This window comes from Schistocerca nitens, chromosome 1 (assembly GCF_023898315.1).
Source record: "Schistocerca nitens isolate TAMUIC-IGC-003100 chromosome 1, iqSchNite1.1, whole genome shotgun sequence".
Classification (NCBI taxonomy): Eukaryota; Metazoa; Arthropoda; class Insecta; order Orthoptera; family Acrididae; genus Schistocerca; species Schistocerca nitens.
In genome coordinates this window covers 888,779,421-888,795,029 of record NC_064614.1, presented here as the reverse complement: position 1 = coordinate 888,795,029, position 15,609 = coordinate 888,779,421, and the positions used below count along the sequence as shown (strand labels likewise).

Here is a 15,609-nt window from a genome sequence, read left to right as displayed (position 1 = left end):
CTTTTAGAATCATTAATTAATATTTTATCAAGTTTTACGTCGATAAAATCACTTGTATTTTCAAGTAAATTATAAATCTCGGCTGGTTTATTCACATAATTTTTCCCCGAAATGCCATTTTCAATGACAAATGTTAACAAAATTCGCACAAGTTTAGGATAAACTTTATAGCCTAAAATATCTCTAACATCAACAGAAAACTTAACAAACTGAACAAACAAACTTCCCTGTGTATTTTAGTATCTTTAGTTACTCACTATATGGCATATCTATATTATAACTCAGTTTTTCTAAAGGTTAATTATTTCAATGTTGGCAGTTCTAGGAAACGTAATAGTTATAAATTTCAATGATTGGCTGTTCTGGGGCTAATTCTTTGATATTTAAAACATGGAAAACCAATAAATGTCTTTATTTCTAACAAGGAGGTTAAGTCCAGATGCATATAAAACTAAACATAAAACATATCCAAATATTTCATTTATAATTTAAAATAGAAAGTAGGAATGCTCGAATAAAAAACAGTATTAAAATGAAAAAAAAGCTAATTAAGTTAATCATAACCATGGTTTAGGTCTTAAGGGTAATATAATTACAATGAGCTGAAATGGAGAAATTTAGTTCTTACAAGACAAAAGAGGGAATTTTTCCCGTCCCCCTTGAAAACTACAACACTCTAGGTTTCAGAGAGATAGCCGTATTGTTTTTTTCAGTTGCTAGTTGTGTCTGCAAGTTAAAGAACCAGTTTCATTAGAGCTCTGTGTGAGATGAGAGTGCGAAATTTTAACATTTAAGTGGCAAGTGATTCAAATAACTTTGAGTAGGCCTGCTTCCTGTTTTGCTCATGGTTGTGTTTTCATTCATTGTTGCGAAATGGTCAAGAAAAAAGGGGCAGTTTGGGCTTCTTTAATATTAAAGGAAAATCAAATGACCCACAAATACAGAGTGGCCAGGAAACTAAATGAACTACAGAAAAGTATGAAGGAAAAATTACCAACATCGCCCATGCAAAAATACGAAGAAAAGACAATCATGGAAAAGTTAATCAAGAGAAAAAATTTGGCATTGGACCAATCCAGTAATTGTGCTCAGCATATGGGTTTGGATGTCTTAAAAATAACAGAAAGTTTAGCTGACTACAGATACAAGGAAGGCTTTTTCTCAGAAAGTTTCTTTGGGAAGGGATGGACAATAAGGAAAAAATTATCAGGCCTCTGTCATGGTGAAGGGGGTTGAGAAGTACTTGGGACTTGACAGATGTAGCCATAAGAAAATTGGGGGCATCAGTAACTTCGGCTGCAACAGAGCATACATTTAGTATGTTTTCTTGGTTGCATTTCAAGAAAAGAACCATCTTTCTCTTGGGCAAGCAGCAGAACTGACATTTCTTTCTTACAACTGGAAACTCATGAATGCTCCACCTCCAAATGAGAAGAAGCAAGAAACAAGCAAGCAAGCAGAAGCCAACCCAGAGGAAACAGTAAGTAACTGCAAAGATGATGATGATTTTTTTTAGATATGGAAATGCTGAAGAAGAGGAGAAGGAGCAAGATGATCTAATGGACACTAAGAGTGACAGTGATAGTGATAATGACAATGACTAGGGGACTTAAAAAAAAGATTGAATATGGAAAGTAAAGATGCTGTATTAAACCTTTTGCCTTTTAGTAGTTCTAATGTGATTTTTATAACATTTTACATTCTGGTTATTTTTCTGATGTTTTTATTCAATTATAATATTTTTTGAACATATAAGAGTGTTCGTGTTCTTTTTAATCACTCAATTATTACAGTGACCTATTAATCTGAGCGAGTTCATTTTTAAAATTATAAAATCCCAGGAATTTTATTCAATTATAACTTTACCTTGAAATATATTTCTGTTTTTGAGTTTGATTTAACCATATAATTACTGCTTTTACCTATTTATTAACAGTTTTTTGAGCTATCTTGCTAATTAATCATAAATACCCAGGAATTTATGAATTTTGGGAATATTGCTGGCAATATTCTCTGGGAATATTTGTTCGATTTCAAATTCTCAGGAATTTTACAACACTATCAGCCATATAATAACCGCATTTGTTTGTAATGCTCTATATTTTTCAATAGAACTTAGCTCCAGTCAAAAGTAGAAAAATAATTTTGATGAAATTTCAGTTTTAAGAGTTTTAATGAAGCTTCATACAGCAAAAAGAGGTAGCATCTGAACTCCAACTTTTTTATTTGTTGTGCACACAAAGATCATTTCCTTCATTCCATTGGTACTGACCAAGCAGCATTTTATCCTTCACCAATGCCGTCGTTGCTGAGTGCAATTTGCTCCTGTCCTCCCGCAAAGGAAAACTCCCTGCCAGTACTGGGAATCAAACATGGGTCCTCCGCTTGGTAGACAGCCATGCTGAACACTCAGCTACGTTTCCTTCACATACGGAAAACCATTATCAATTCTGGTCTTCAGTTCCCCCTTACTACATGCTTTTCTGAATCAAGCACATACACTTCAATTTACTAACTATAACCATTAAGCATGATTTTTCAATTTTCCCTTATCTTGTTTGCACACTACCATCTGTAAAGAGACTGTTCAGATCCCTTACAGACAGCAATGTGGAGTTTGCACACCACTGAGGGCACTGCCAGTGTGAGAACTGACACATCACCACTAGTGGCGGTCTCCTCACATCTTGTAGGTAACACCTCTAGCTGTTGCTTGCACATAAAGGGGCCATCACTGTAGCGTACTATCAGTCCTGTGTCTAATATGAGTGATGTCTATTCCTTTTCCCTATGCCAGTTATTGGATCATGGCCAGTGATATGATTTCTCTTGGCTTTCTCTTTGGTTCTTCGCTAGTAACTCAGACATCAGAACTTAAGCTAAAGACTTGTTTCACATGGAATGTTCCCAGACTAGTTTTCTCTTTAGCCTAAGATGACTGTATGGTTATAGGCTTATCATTCATTATACCTATATCTGCTCCTTCAGAACTTCACAGTAAAGTAGTAATAAACTGGTGTTATGGCATACACAAAACTTTGTAACATCTTGGAGGTTATAGGGGATGTGACATGAGGCCTATAAGACATCAAAACCAAAATAGTATCTGTAAAAATGTTATAATCATTGTGTGGTAGCACAAGTGTAAACTGGAAATGAGTGGTAGACAGGCACACAAACAAAAACTAGAATATCGCACTTCAGCTTATATTTATACCCCCCCCCCAAAAAAAAAAACCCTCACTCTGTTCTGGTGTATACTCCAATGACACTGTGGAGAATTCTTGCATTATGTGCATCCTTGTCCACAAGTAGTAAAATAAAATACATCACAAAAGGATTACTATGTCTCAGCAAAACTAAAGTGCATTATTTAATCAATCTTCAGAAGTTGAATGAAGTCAGCCCTTTACATATGGTTCAAGTAGTTTCTGATAAGAAACTGCAGCACATAAGGGATTTACTGAAATTACAATTGTTCAGTCACTCACAAAATGACGCGTATCACCTGTATAGGGCAAGAGATAACAGAGCTTCAGGTCAAGTATTGTTAAATTACTGGTCCACCACAGTAGGTTTAACAGTTCCTGCTCAAATTTTTGCTATTTCTACAAGCACACGTGAGATAGTTGAGTGATGAGATGTGTAAAGGGGATCTCTGACAGTGTTATACAGAGAATAAGTTTTTATCAGCTGAGCCCACCAATATCTTGTCATGGTTGAAACACCTTAATTACTGACTACTAAAATTTCATTTGGAATTATGAAACGGGAATTTTAAGCATTAACATTTGTATACACATCAAAGCCAGAAATTTTAAGTTAAATCACACCATTATCCCAACAAGAAGTCACCTCCGCACAGCACATCTTAGGGTGAGATGGAAAGAGATATGGAAAAGACTTGCAATCTCTTTCACTTATGTTACTGCTATGAAGGATAACACTAATGCAGAAAGAGAAAGAGACAGAGCGAGAGAGAGAGAGAGAGAGAGAGAGAGAGAGACAGAGACAGAGAGACAGAGAGAAGAAGAGAGGGGGGTGAGGGTGGGGAGGGGTAGGAGCAACATAAAAAAAGTGAGGGAAAGGGTTATGGGGGAGGACTGAAGACAGTGTCAGAAGAGAACCTTGCAATTATTTCACTCTTACGTAAATATAAACCAAAATAAATATTCAATACACAAATATCAATACCAATGTTGCCTACCACCCATTCCCTCTATGTACATCAAATTAAAAATGATTTTATTTTCCAGTAATCATGCGACAGAAACAACTTGTTATTATTTATAAAAGTGAAGAACAGGAAAACAGAAAATATCTGCAAACACGCTTAAGCCTGTAATAAAAGTAGCAAAAATACATCAAAGAAAATTATAATATCAAAAAACAAACCAAAATGTAATTTTTGATGTCCTTGTGCAGATTTGGGTAGAAGTTCATTACTGAAAAATCAGAAAGGCTGAGCAACAGTTGCTCCTTCAAGTTTCTGGGTATTGCGTCACCAGATTCCACAGGTATCAAATATACCAACAGATTTCTCACTATTGATAACAGCTGCAAGTATATAACTTTTGAGTCTGCTGTTAGTGACCTGTTAACAAGACAGAATTGTTACTCACATGAAAAAGAAGATGAGTAACATTGAGATCAGATGCTGCTAGTCACACATAAAGCTAACATTATCATAGTACACCCACAGAAAAAAAATGCAAAATAAACCACAAATTATAAATAACTGAACCAGGAGAAATAATTCCAAAAAGACAAAGAAAAGTTAAAGCTAATATGACTAATATAAAAAATATGTAATAAATGAATTTCAAAGGACTGCAATATAGAAAGTGTGACAGTACACAGCTTGTGAAAACCTGTTCAACATTAGTGACAAGACTGGGTGTTAGCAGTTTCATTATTGTGTTGAATGGCTAACACTGAAAACTTGCAGATGTAGACTGCTACTGTTTTATGTGGAGGGTGTAGCACAGCCTTCCTCAGGCAAAGCTCATGGCCCACATAGATATCACACTCCAACAAGAAGAGGCATTATACTTCTGCAGCTCTGGGCCCAGATGCGATGGCAGTGTGATATGGTATTACCAACTGTCTAACCATTCTTGATTGGTTCAGAATTCCTAATAGTATCTGAACATAACAACAAGAATCTCTGGATAGATAAGCTATGAAACATGAAACTGCACTCTCTTTGATCAGAAACATAAACTTATTCATTCATTATGTTCTGTAGATCCCATCATGGAGGAGAATTTTCAGGATGCACAATAATCCAAGGTATCAATTAAGAAAAGACAAGGAAATCATAGAAACTTAATCTGTAAACTTTAAACTATCACTATATTGCTTAATGCTATTCACACTTATGCCTTCTAAATCTGATAGAGTAAATTAGAAAGAACACTGATACTTTGGAATAAGCTGCTGCCTTCTCAGTTGTTCTATAAAACTACAATTTATCTGCTATTAGTTCCTTAATATTTACCTGATGTAATATTTTTCAAAGAACCTATATTGTAAATACTCAGCACCATGTACAGTACATTACCACTAGTCATGCTGCTTTACTGTGAGCACTATTACTTACCAAGTAGCTAACTAGGTCCTTTCTGAACACTAGACAAGGTGGCAAAGTCAATATGAAAATTATTTTTGTGTTTTGTATTGTGGTATGCATATCACAGTTCAGCTGTCTGATTTTTTATCATCAGCAACAAAAACCATTAAAGAGTTAAAGCACTGGGAAAGGACTGTAAGACTTCCAAGATCCTTCTAAAGGTTTCTGCAACGTGTTCAGTTATCTGCTTTAAACAATTATTCTTCCTTTATTTCCCTTACATGCACTGCCCCAGAAGATAATATCAATAATGCAATGCAAAGTGAAAATATGCAAAATATGTCAACACCTCTGCCTCTACACCACGAGACATGCTTCTAAGGGTGAACTGAGATTCTTGATTAGTTTATCTGTGTGTTGACTTCATTTTAACTCATCATCCAGCAGGACAACATGGAATTTTATACAGCTTGTTTCATTCAGTAGACACTCATCAATGTCTATGAATATTAATTGTAGCAGCAATATAGCACTAGTTAAGTTTTTATCATGGATGTATTAGTTGTAAGCTGCTAGAATTCGAAAGCTAAATTCCAGGTTGACGAGTGACATCAGATCTGATTTAGTATAGACGTGAACTATTATAGCTGTTTAGACATGAAGTCTAATGTCTGCTAACCAATCAGTGAGTAAATAAGTCACTCTCTACCATATCATTTTTTCTACCAGTGGTAAATGTAAGCACTTGTTTCCTAGATCTAATCCAAAACTGCAGAAGCCACCATGCAGTGTGTGGTGGAGGGTACTTCTGGCACCGCTATCATTCTCTCTTTCCTGTTCTTTTTGTGAATAGTGTCCAGAGTTGCCACAAGTTTCTCCAAGTGAAATTCCCTGATATTTCCCTGATTTCCAGCATTTTTCCCTGACAAATTTAGAGATGTCAAGGGTAAGTAAAGACATAAGTTGACAAAAAATATAAGGACTTCCATATTTCTCCCCCATTTTGTTTTGTTTTGTTTTGTTTTAGGGCGCAAAAACAACTAGGGTCATACACACCCATGTCAAAACTGTGGAACTTGAAGACAAAGAGAGGAGTTAAAAATGACTACATGTCAAACCCCAATGACGGATGAGAAGACATTTAAAAACAGGGACATGGAGAAAAGTATATAAAATACACAATAGAGAAATGGAGGTCCAGAACTAAAAATTAAATGGCCTTCGCCATATTGTTACACTGAATAAAAAGTAAAACACGGTCAACAGCCCATGTGTCGTTCGCTAAAATGGCCGATAACTCAGACAGCAAACTCAAACAAGACCATAACTGGTCAAAAAAAGGGCATTCTGTCAGGATATGGCGGACAATTAAAAGTTGGGCACATTGTGCACAAAATAGTGGGGGAGCGCCACTTAACAAATGGCAATGGCTAAAACAGCAGCGCCCAATACGTAACCTAGTTACAATAACCTCATGGTGGGAGGGGCGATAGAAGGTCATCCAAGCCGCTGGGAGAAGCTTCATAACCTGGAGCTTATTCCGATGAAGGGATGACCAGTGGTGATGCCAAAGTCACTACACCTTCTGAAAGAAGGCAACACAGAGATCATCAAAGGGAACGTAAGAATTAGGGAGCTGAGGGACGAGGACTACAGCCTTGGCAGCAGCGTCAGCAGCCTTATTTACAAACATCACAGTGGAGCCATCAAGAATGAGCAAGTGCAAGCTTTCCTGGACCCATTGCACTAAGAAATGGACAGTGGACAGTGTACAGTGCACAGAGGCTTTAAAGGGTGCTGCGAGAGTCCGAGCAGATGACACAATTGAAAAAGTCTGTGTCGCCGGATGTACTCCATGGCATGACATAGGACAAAGAGCTCTGTCATAAATACTGAGCAGTGTGCTGGAAGCCGATACCAAAAAACGTCGGCGCCAATGACGAAGGCTCACCCGACATCACGATCAGTCTGAGAGCCATCAGTGAACAAAAAGTACTATTGCGAAATTCCATGTGAAGGTTGTGAAACTGAAGGCAACAGAGCAAGGCTGGTGTAGTGTCCTTAGGAAGTGAATGAAGGCCAAGGTGAACATGGGCCGCTGCATGAAGCCAAGGTGGTGAGGGGTCCACACCCACCAGGAGGAATAAAGCCTCCAGTCGGCCTTGATAAGCTGCGATTCGGGTGTGCATGGAGGTGGGGTAGGAGTCAGCAAATGGATAGCACACAGGAAACGGTTGCTCCAGTAGGTGACAGAAGGACCACTCAAGACGATGGACAAGATGGGCTTTACAGAAGGATAGGTCCAAATGGGAATATATGTGTGAGGAGTCTGAAAAGAACATGGGTGCTTCTATGTTACGACAGAAAAGGTTAAGTTGATTAAGAAGGTCAGCCAAGAAGGCACGTCTCAAGACAGGTTACTGGGAGAACCCCAAATGGGATGGTGGGCAGCAGAAATAGGTGATGTAGCTGTCCAATAAGCTGGAGGAAGTTGGCTGTGATGACACTGAATGATGGAGGGATGTAAACGGTACAAAGGGAAAAGGTCAAGTGAGAAAGGAAAAGGCAAACTGCAAGAGCTTGAAGAAGGGTAGTAAGGGAGATGGGTTGACTATGAACGTCATCCCATATGAGCATCAAGACTCCACCATGAGATCAAATTCTGACCTTTGGTGGAAGGTCAAAGTGTACCAGGAAGAAATGCGAAAGCTCAAAGCGGTCTAGAGGACGCAATTTTGTTTCCTGAAGGCAGAGTACAAGTGGACACTGCAATTCTAAAAGCAGCCTTAAATCCTCTTTGTTGGACTGAAGGCCGTGAACATTCCATTGGAATAGAGTCATGATGAGGAAAAGAAGTAGTGTCATCTCGGGGGCTGCTGAGTACCAGTCTGCGAAGACTCACTGCCACAGGACACCAAGGCATGAGGATCCTGCTCCATGAGGTCCACAGAAACATCAGCTTTCTGCAGCTGTTGGCCTTCGGAGTCCAATGCAGAAAAATGGTTGGTGGTGAGCACCGGCAAGACGGAGGCGAGCCGGGCGAGGTATCATATGGCGACACCATCGATGAGGGACTTCAAGTCGGCAAAAAAAGAAGACCATTTGCCTTTGTTGGACTTCATCGAGCCTTTCCAGTTAGCAGAGGAAGACTCAGGTGTTGGTTGGCTGGAGGGTCATGGGAAGTCTTCATGGGAGTATTCCTCCTGCCCTTTCTGGCCTGCCGGTTGTGTAGCTGGTGACTTTGCCCCTTGAGGTGAGAGACTGATAGCTTGTTGCACATCTGGATGAGGAGATTGCAATGCTACCATGACAATGGGTGATTTCACAGCTTCAGAGCTGAATTTGAGGTCACATGTCTGTGTGGTTATGACCTTCATGGAGTGAGATGTAGTAAGAGAAGTACTATAAGTGCCAGACAGTAGAGTGCAGGGTTTGTAACAAGCCAATAACTTGCGAGTGACTGTGTAAGGAACTTTTTCCATTACCCGAATCTCCTGGACAGCCCACTCATCGACATACATGGGACAATCTTGAGAGGAAGCGGCATGGTCGCCAATGCAGTTGATACAGCAGGAAGAAGGAGGTGGACAATCGCCCTCATGCGCATCTCTACCACAGGTTACATATTTAGCCAGGTGTTGACAAGACGTTCGTGTGTTGTTGAAATGATGACTGGTAGTAGCGCATCAGGTTTGGAGTGTACGGTTAGACTGTGAGAACCTCATAGCCTGCTTTGATCTTGGATGGAAGCAACACTCTATCAAAGGTGAGAAAAAGAGTGTCTGTGGGCACTAAAGAGGCCTCTACCTTTTTCATCACTCCATGGACGGCGATGACATTCTGATCAGAGAGGTACATTTTGATTTTGGCCTAGGTCAGACCATTGAGCAGCCTAATGTAAATAACAACACAGGAAGAATTCAGTGTTTGATGGGCCTTGACACAAACAGTATAGCTGTGGAGAAGTGAAGTGGCAAGCAGTTGTCCTTGAGAACCAGAAGTAGTCTCCAAAAGCAACGAGTCATTCCATAAACAAGAGCAGGATTTCACAGGGCTGCCAACTGCATCAAAACCTTTCTGAATAATAAACGGATTTACCATTGTGAATGACTTACCGTCTTCAGTAAGTAAACCACGAGGAACCGAGGTGCAGCTGAGAGGGGCTATAAATCGTTAGCCTCATTCCGTTTATATTTTGTAGACGTCGATTTTGAAGATAATTGGCTCATTGCGAGAAAATACCCCATGATTGCCAGCAGCTCCAATGGCACACTCCTTCCAACTGGGGTCCCCCTTCATAATGGGGCACACCCGCCTTAGGTAACTGTTCACACCTCAGGTCACACCTCCCAAACACCTGCCAGAGGGACCAATTGGCAATTTGGGAAGGTAGCAGCTCAGGGAATCACCCCTCTCTGGGCCTGGTCTGTAGCAGGAGGTATGTGCAAAACCTACCTGTCGACCTGGGGCTGGGAATTACATGTTACCCAGTCACCTGTTATACGTCAGACGCATTGGGCTGCCTTCAGGAAGGAAGGCGAAAAAAGAGGAGCCTCAAATGCTGAAGCAGAGGAAGGATACGAGAAGGTGAATGAAAATGGGAAAAAGGAATGAAAAACAGTGGTAAGACTGTTCTTATGTCAGCTACAGATGGCGCAAAACATTACCAAAAACACCCCAGACATGTTCCCCAAGGAGGGGAAAAAGAACAGCAAGAGGGTAGACATGCAGCACAGAAGGGAAAAGATGCTGCAAAGGTTGGGGCCCTGTAGTAGATTTCTCCTCCGTGTGAGCAAATATCTTAAGTACTAACATCAACATCTTTTGTAATGAACTGTTTTTAGATGGAGAAAGCAAGGCAAATGGTGTGTCCCACTGAGACCAATGTTGTTATTTTATTTCAATAAAATGAAACACATTTGTGACAAAAATACACATTTCCTTGGAGGTGCAAGACAGATTTAAAATACCTTCACTGATTTCAGAAATAATCTCAGAAAAAAGTAGGCCTCTTGAAAGAAGTGTATAAGGCAGGGAAGAATTGTGTAAACCAACACTATGGGTGACCACCAATAAAATGTTGGTTCTACTATGTTCATTATTGTCAGTTATTACTCACTGTGTTATGTCTACTATATTACAGGTATTGTGTGATTTTTCTTTCGAGAAATATATGAGTACATAGTGTACAAATCACCAGCGACTGCCACAGTTTTCTGCTTCTTATCGTCCATACTTTCTCAAACATAAATTATTTTTAAAGTCTCAAAATTTCCTAGAATAAATAAAAGTCCATAAAACACTTCACTGTACATTGTACTTGTGGTGAGACAGTCACAATTCCTGAAATCCATTGCCTGTGGCCTCTGGCCTGCCGAGGAGCACCCGTCCTGGGTCCTTGGATAAACCACGAAAATCTGCCACGTTATGCCACACAAAAACAGACTCTGACTGCAGGCAGATCAGTGAGACTAGATGTGATGGACAGGGCTTACACATTAGTGGAAAAGAATGGGCTTCAGATCGGCAGGCCCGATCTGTTAGAGATACCCACAGAAATGGCATGCGGTTTTGGCCCGCCGTGGAAGTCCAATTATGTGGCCAGCTATTCACTTGTCACAGACACCGTATTCATGAAATGAGACCAATGAGATTTTTCCACTGTTTTGTTTCAAATTTTGCTGATATTTCCCTGATACATTTGAAATTGCCTGATTTCCAGATTTTGTGGCAAACCTGCGTGTATATGAAGGACAACAGTTGCTAAGCCACCATATTATCTCTAATTTTCCAAGATGGAGGAAGTAAAATGACCCACAGAAACAACCATAATGTCATTACATATGGAAGAAGGCATGGACCCGATTAGAGTGCTGAGACTCTAAACTTGTCACTACATGAACAAGTGCACACACCCACGTGACGACAGACCAAAACTGCACGTGTGTCAACCATCTATTGGACTTCAAAAGAAGGGCAAAAGGAAATAGTGCATTTTCTGATGGAAGGAGTGCAGAGAACAGAAACTAATCAAAGAATGGCACAAGTGTGCGAACAACACTGCATGTCCATTGCAATTCCAGTTTTCAATCTGACCTTTTTCTGTGGGAGCACTGTACTTGGCCACAATGCGATAACCAATAGGGAGGGCTATGGGGTTGAGTGCCTGGATTTTAGGAAGTAAGTGAACAGTCGCAATGCAGGGAACTGTTGGTGTGAGGAAGTAAATGGATTCAGGTGCCAGGTTTTTGGGGTGGACCTAAGGTCTTGAGGAGCTGCTGGGGGCTGGGACAGACTTTTGGCATTGGATCACATTCATACAGTCTCTATGTAGAGGTGTCAGAAAGTTGCCTCAGCCACGTAGTCACTATAATTCATGGCCATGTCGATGTCTGTGGGAAAGACGCAGAGATATGGGTTGGTTTACATGTTAGAGATAGCTGTGCACAGTCCATAGGAGTGATGTTGAATCCCTGCAAGATTGACTTGGGATGATTGGGTGGAAGGAAAGGAAGATTACAATTGGAGGGAGGTTGGAGCAGTTTTAAATGAAGTTCTACTTGGGGTTTTGGTTGGCTGTTGTCTGTGGAGTGCATAGCAAAGAAATATTTCCACAGACAAGAATGAGTAAAGGTAAGAAAGTCCTTTACAAGTTCAGTGAGGTTGAACTTGTGCTTTGAGCTAAAGATGAGTCTTTAGAAAGTACTGTGACTTCCACAGGGGCCAGAGTTTTGGCAGAAATATTGACAACATTGTTATGCGATGAATGTTCTTCAGGGGCAGTGTGTTTCATGGATGGTGGAGAAAGCTTTTTGGGGATGTAGAAGGCGGAGTAAGTCAGCAGAGTGTGGTTGAGGAGCTACAAGGGGTTGATGGGGAGGCAGTATCAGAGCAGTAGGCTCTTTCTTGGTTATAGGTAATGCCATACAGGCATTAGGTACAAGTAACTCCGACAGCTTCCTCAGGTACTGCTAGAAACACTGTTCCAACTGTTGACTGCAGTTTGTACTGCAGTGATGGGATTCAGGAAGTTGTAATCACAGAGTAAAAGGATCTTGCAAAACGAGAGAGAAACCTGTGGTTCCTGAAGAGGGGTGGCACACTTTTCATTAATTGTTACATTGGCAACAGTCTGGATGATTGACTGATTTCTCCATTTAACGTTAGCCAACATGGTTTTGCTAAATTGATACAGTAAATAACTGAAAGAACAAGGCAAACTAACAGCTGTTACTTTTCTCGAGAACATGAAACTCTACTGTGCAGCACAATGATGATGGCATCTTGTTGAGTAAAATATCCCAGAAATCAAACAGTCCCTAATTCAGTTCTCCGGGCAGAGACTACTCACAATGGGAGGCCACGATGGGATCATAGATTTACTTCAAACTTTATACACCTTTGGTAGGCCAATAAAATAACACAATGTGCAGGTAGTAAGGTGCACTACTCAGGCAATTCCAAGAAAATCGCAAGAGAAGCTCTATGTGTCCATTATGTAATGAATGTATCTGTGCATAGATGGTACATGTTAGAGTTCATGGTGGTCAAGTGGTTAGCATTCCAGCTTTGTAAGCTGTGAGTGTATGAGGCAACAGTTCGACTCCCCACCTAAACTTAATTTTTAATCTATATATTTTTCAACACTGGTCACATTATTTAATTTATTTGACATTTGAGAGGTGATATAATTTTAATAAAACACAGGAATGTGCATGAAGTTTTAGTGAATGTCATGTTATTTGACTACTTATTATTTTTAATTAAATTTAATTATTAGAACAAACATATTTATAACTATCGACAAGTAAATGAAGAAATGCATAGAGTTTTCCTGAAAATGTATGCCTGTTGTGATTTGCAAAACCCCTTATACAAACAATCTGGTACGGTGCCCAGAACTATTTTGCAACTCAACACTTCGAGTTGCAGACACAGAAGCAGGCCGCATTTGCAGTTAAACCGCATGGTGGTGATGTGTTACTGATGTAACAAGAACGAATAGTGTAGGTGCAAATTTTTTGAATATGACAGGATTTACACCTGTACTACAAAAATGAAGGTTTGAGTGGGAGTCTGGACTCAAACCATCGCCTTGTACACATTCATCTCACGAAGCTCGAACGCTAACCGCTTGACCACCTTGAACACTAACGTCCGGCAGTAATGAAGAAAAATATACATTAAAATTAAGTTTAGGCGGGATTCAAACCGTTGCCTCATACATGCTCGGCTTATGAAGCTCGAATGCTGACCACTTCAGCACCATGAACTCTAACATACACCATCAATGCACAGATACATTAGTTGCGTAATAGACACATAAAACTTCTCTTGTGATCAATTTGCAATCGCCAGAGTTGTTCACTTTACTACTTGCATATCATGTTGTTTTTATGGCCTAATAAAAGTGTACGAAGTTTGAAGTAAATCTGTGATCCCAATGTCATGGCCTCACCATGTCTGTAGGATGTTGTCATTTGGAAAAACCAAAAGTCGGTTTCTACAGGTCGCCTCATGCAGTTTTAAGATTCCTTAAACAGGCACATAGATTAGAGAATTTATAGTGGAAATTAGTGAAGTGCGATGGCAGGAAGAACTGGACTTGTGATCAGATGAGTGCAGAATATAAATACAAAATCAAATAAGGATGATGCAGAAGTATATCTAATACTGTATATGAAAATAGGAATGCAGGTGAACAGCATAGTGAATGCTGTATCTTAGCCAGGAGAGACATCATTACCTGCTACAGTAGTACACATTTATAAGCATAACAGCTCTGTAGCTGATAAAGAGATTGAACAAATGAACAATGAGAAAAAAAATTATTCAGATAGTTAAGGGAGGCAAAAATTTAATTGTGATGGGGCACTGAAATTCGATACAAGACAAAGTAAGAGAGGGAGGGGGGAAGTAGGATAACACAGACCAGGGAAAATGAGATCAGAGGGGAAGTCGACTGGTAGAATTTTGCACTGTGCATAACTTAATCATTGCCAGCAATACATTTAAGAATTATGAAAGAAATTTGTATATGACGTCTGTTCAAAAAATTCCAGAACATTCATAATTTCGCACCAATGGGATGTTGGGGGGAAATGCTGATGGAATCCCTGCACATGCCTGAGTTTAATGTGTAACTGCTGGGAGTTTTATTGTCATGTGTCTGTTAGTTATTGCTCAGTGCTGTATTGGGTAGAACGTTGTGTCACACGGTATGCAAATTTCAAGATGGCGGAGTCAGAGGAGCAATGTGTCTGCATTAAATTTTGCATGAAACTCAAAAAAACCTTTACAGAGACACACCAAATGATGCGGGAAACCTATGGTGATCAGTATTTACGCTGTACTCCGTGTTACAAAAGGTTCACATGGTTTAAAAATTGACAGACGGAAGTTAAAAATGATCCTCATTCAGGACATTCATAGACATCTACCGATGATGCTCATTTCAGAAACGTAAACGAAACTGTGTGTGCCAATCCAAGACTGGATGTGTGAGAGATTGCAGAAGAATGGAACATTGGATCATGTCATGAAGTCCTGACACAGCACGTCGTGTTACTGCCAAGTTTGTCCCACGGCTCATGAGTCAAGACCAGAAAGATCTTCTCCTCGCAATCTGTGAAGAGCTTTTGGATCGTGCAAATGAGAACGAGATGTTCCTTAAGAAAATTGTAAATAGTGATGACATGTGGGGACTATGTTTATGATGTTGAGAACAAGGTCAATCTTCATGAGTCGGGACAGGTTCTTCAAGACCAAAAAAATCTCAAAAGGTCGAGTCAAATCTTATAGCCATGCTGATAGTTTCCTTTGACTTTGAAGGATTAGTTCATCATGAATTCATGCCACAGAGAAAAAATGATAATCGATGGCACTATCGGGATGTGTGGTGGTGCCTGTGAGAAAATGTGAGAAGGAAATGGCCTGAAATTCGGCGAGATAATTCGTGACTCTTGCATCACAATAGTGCATCCACACATTCATCCCTGTTGGTGCATGACTACTGCACAAAAAACAAAATTACTGTG

General features: G+C 39.9%; 1 protein-coding gene across 1 annotated transcript in view; it reads right to left on the bottom strand.

The window, feature by feature from the left end:
• LOC126191621 (rotatin) overlaps window positions 1-15,609 on the bottom strand; it is a 378,723-nt gene that overhangs the window by 260,053 nt on the left and 103,061 nt on the right. The window contains exon 8 of the mRNA XM_049932539.1: window positions 4,396-4,594. Within this exon, the coding sequence (XP_049788496.1) occupies window positions 4,396-4,594 (199 nt within the window). The remainder of the gene's footprint in view (window positions 1-4,395; window positions 4,595-15,609) is intronic.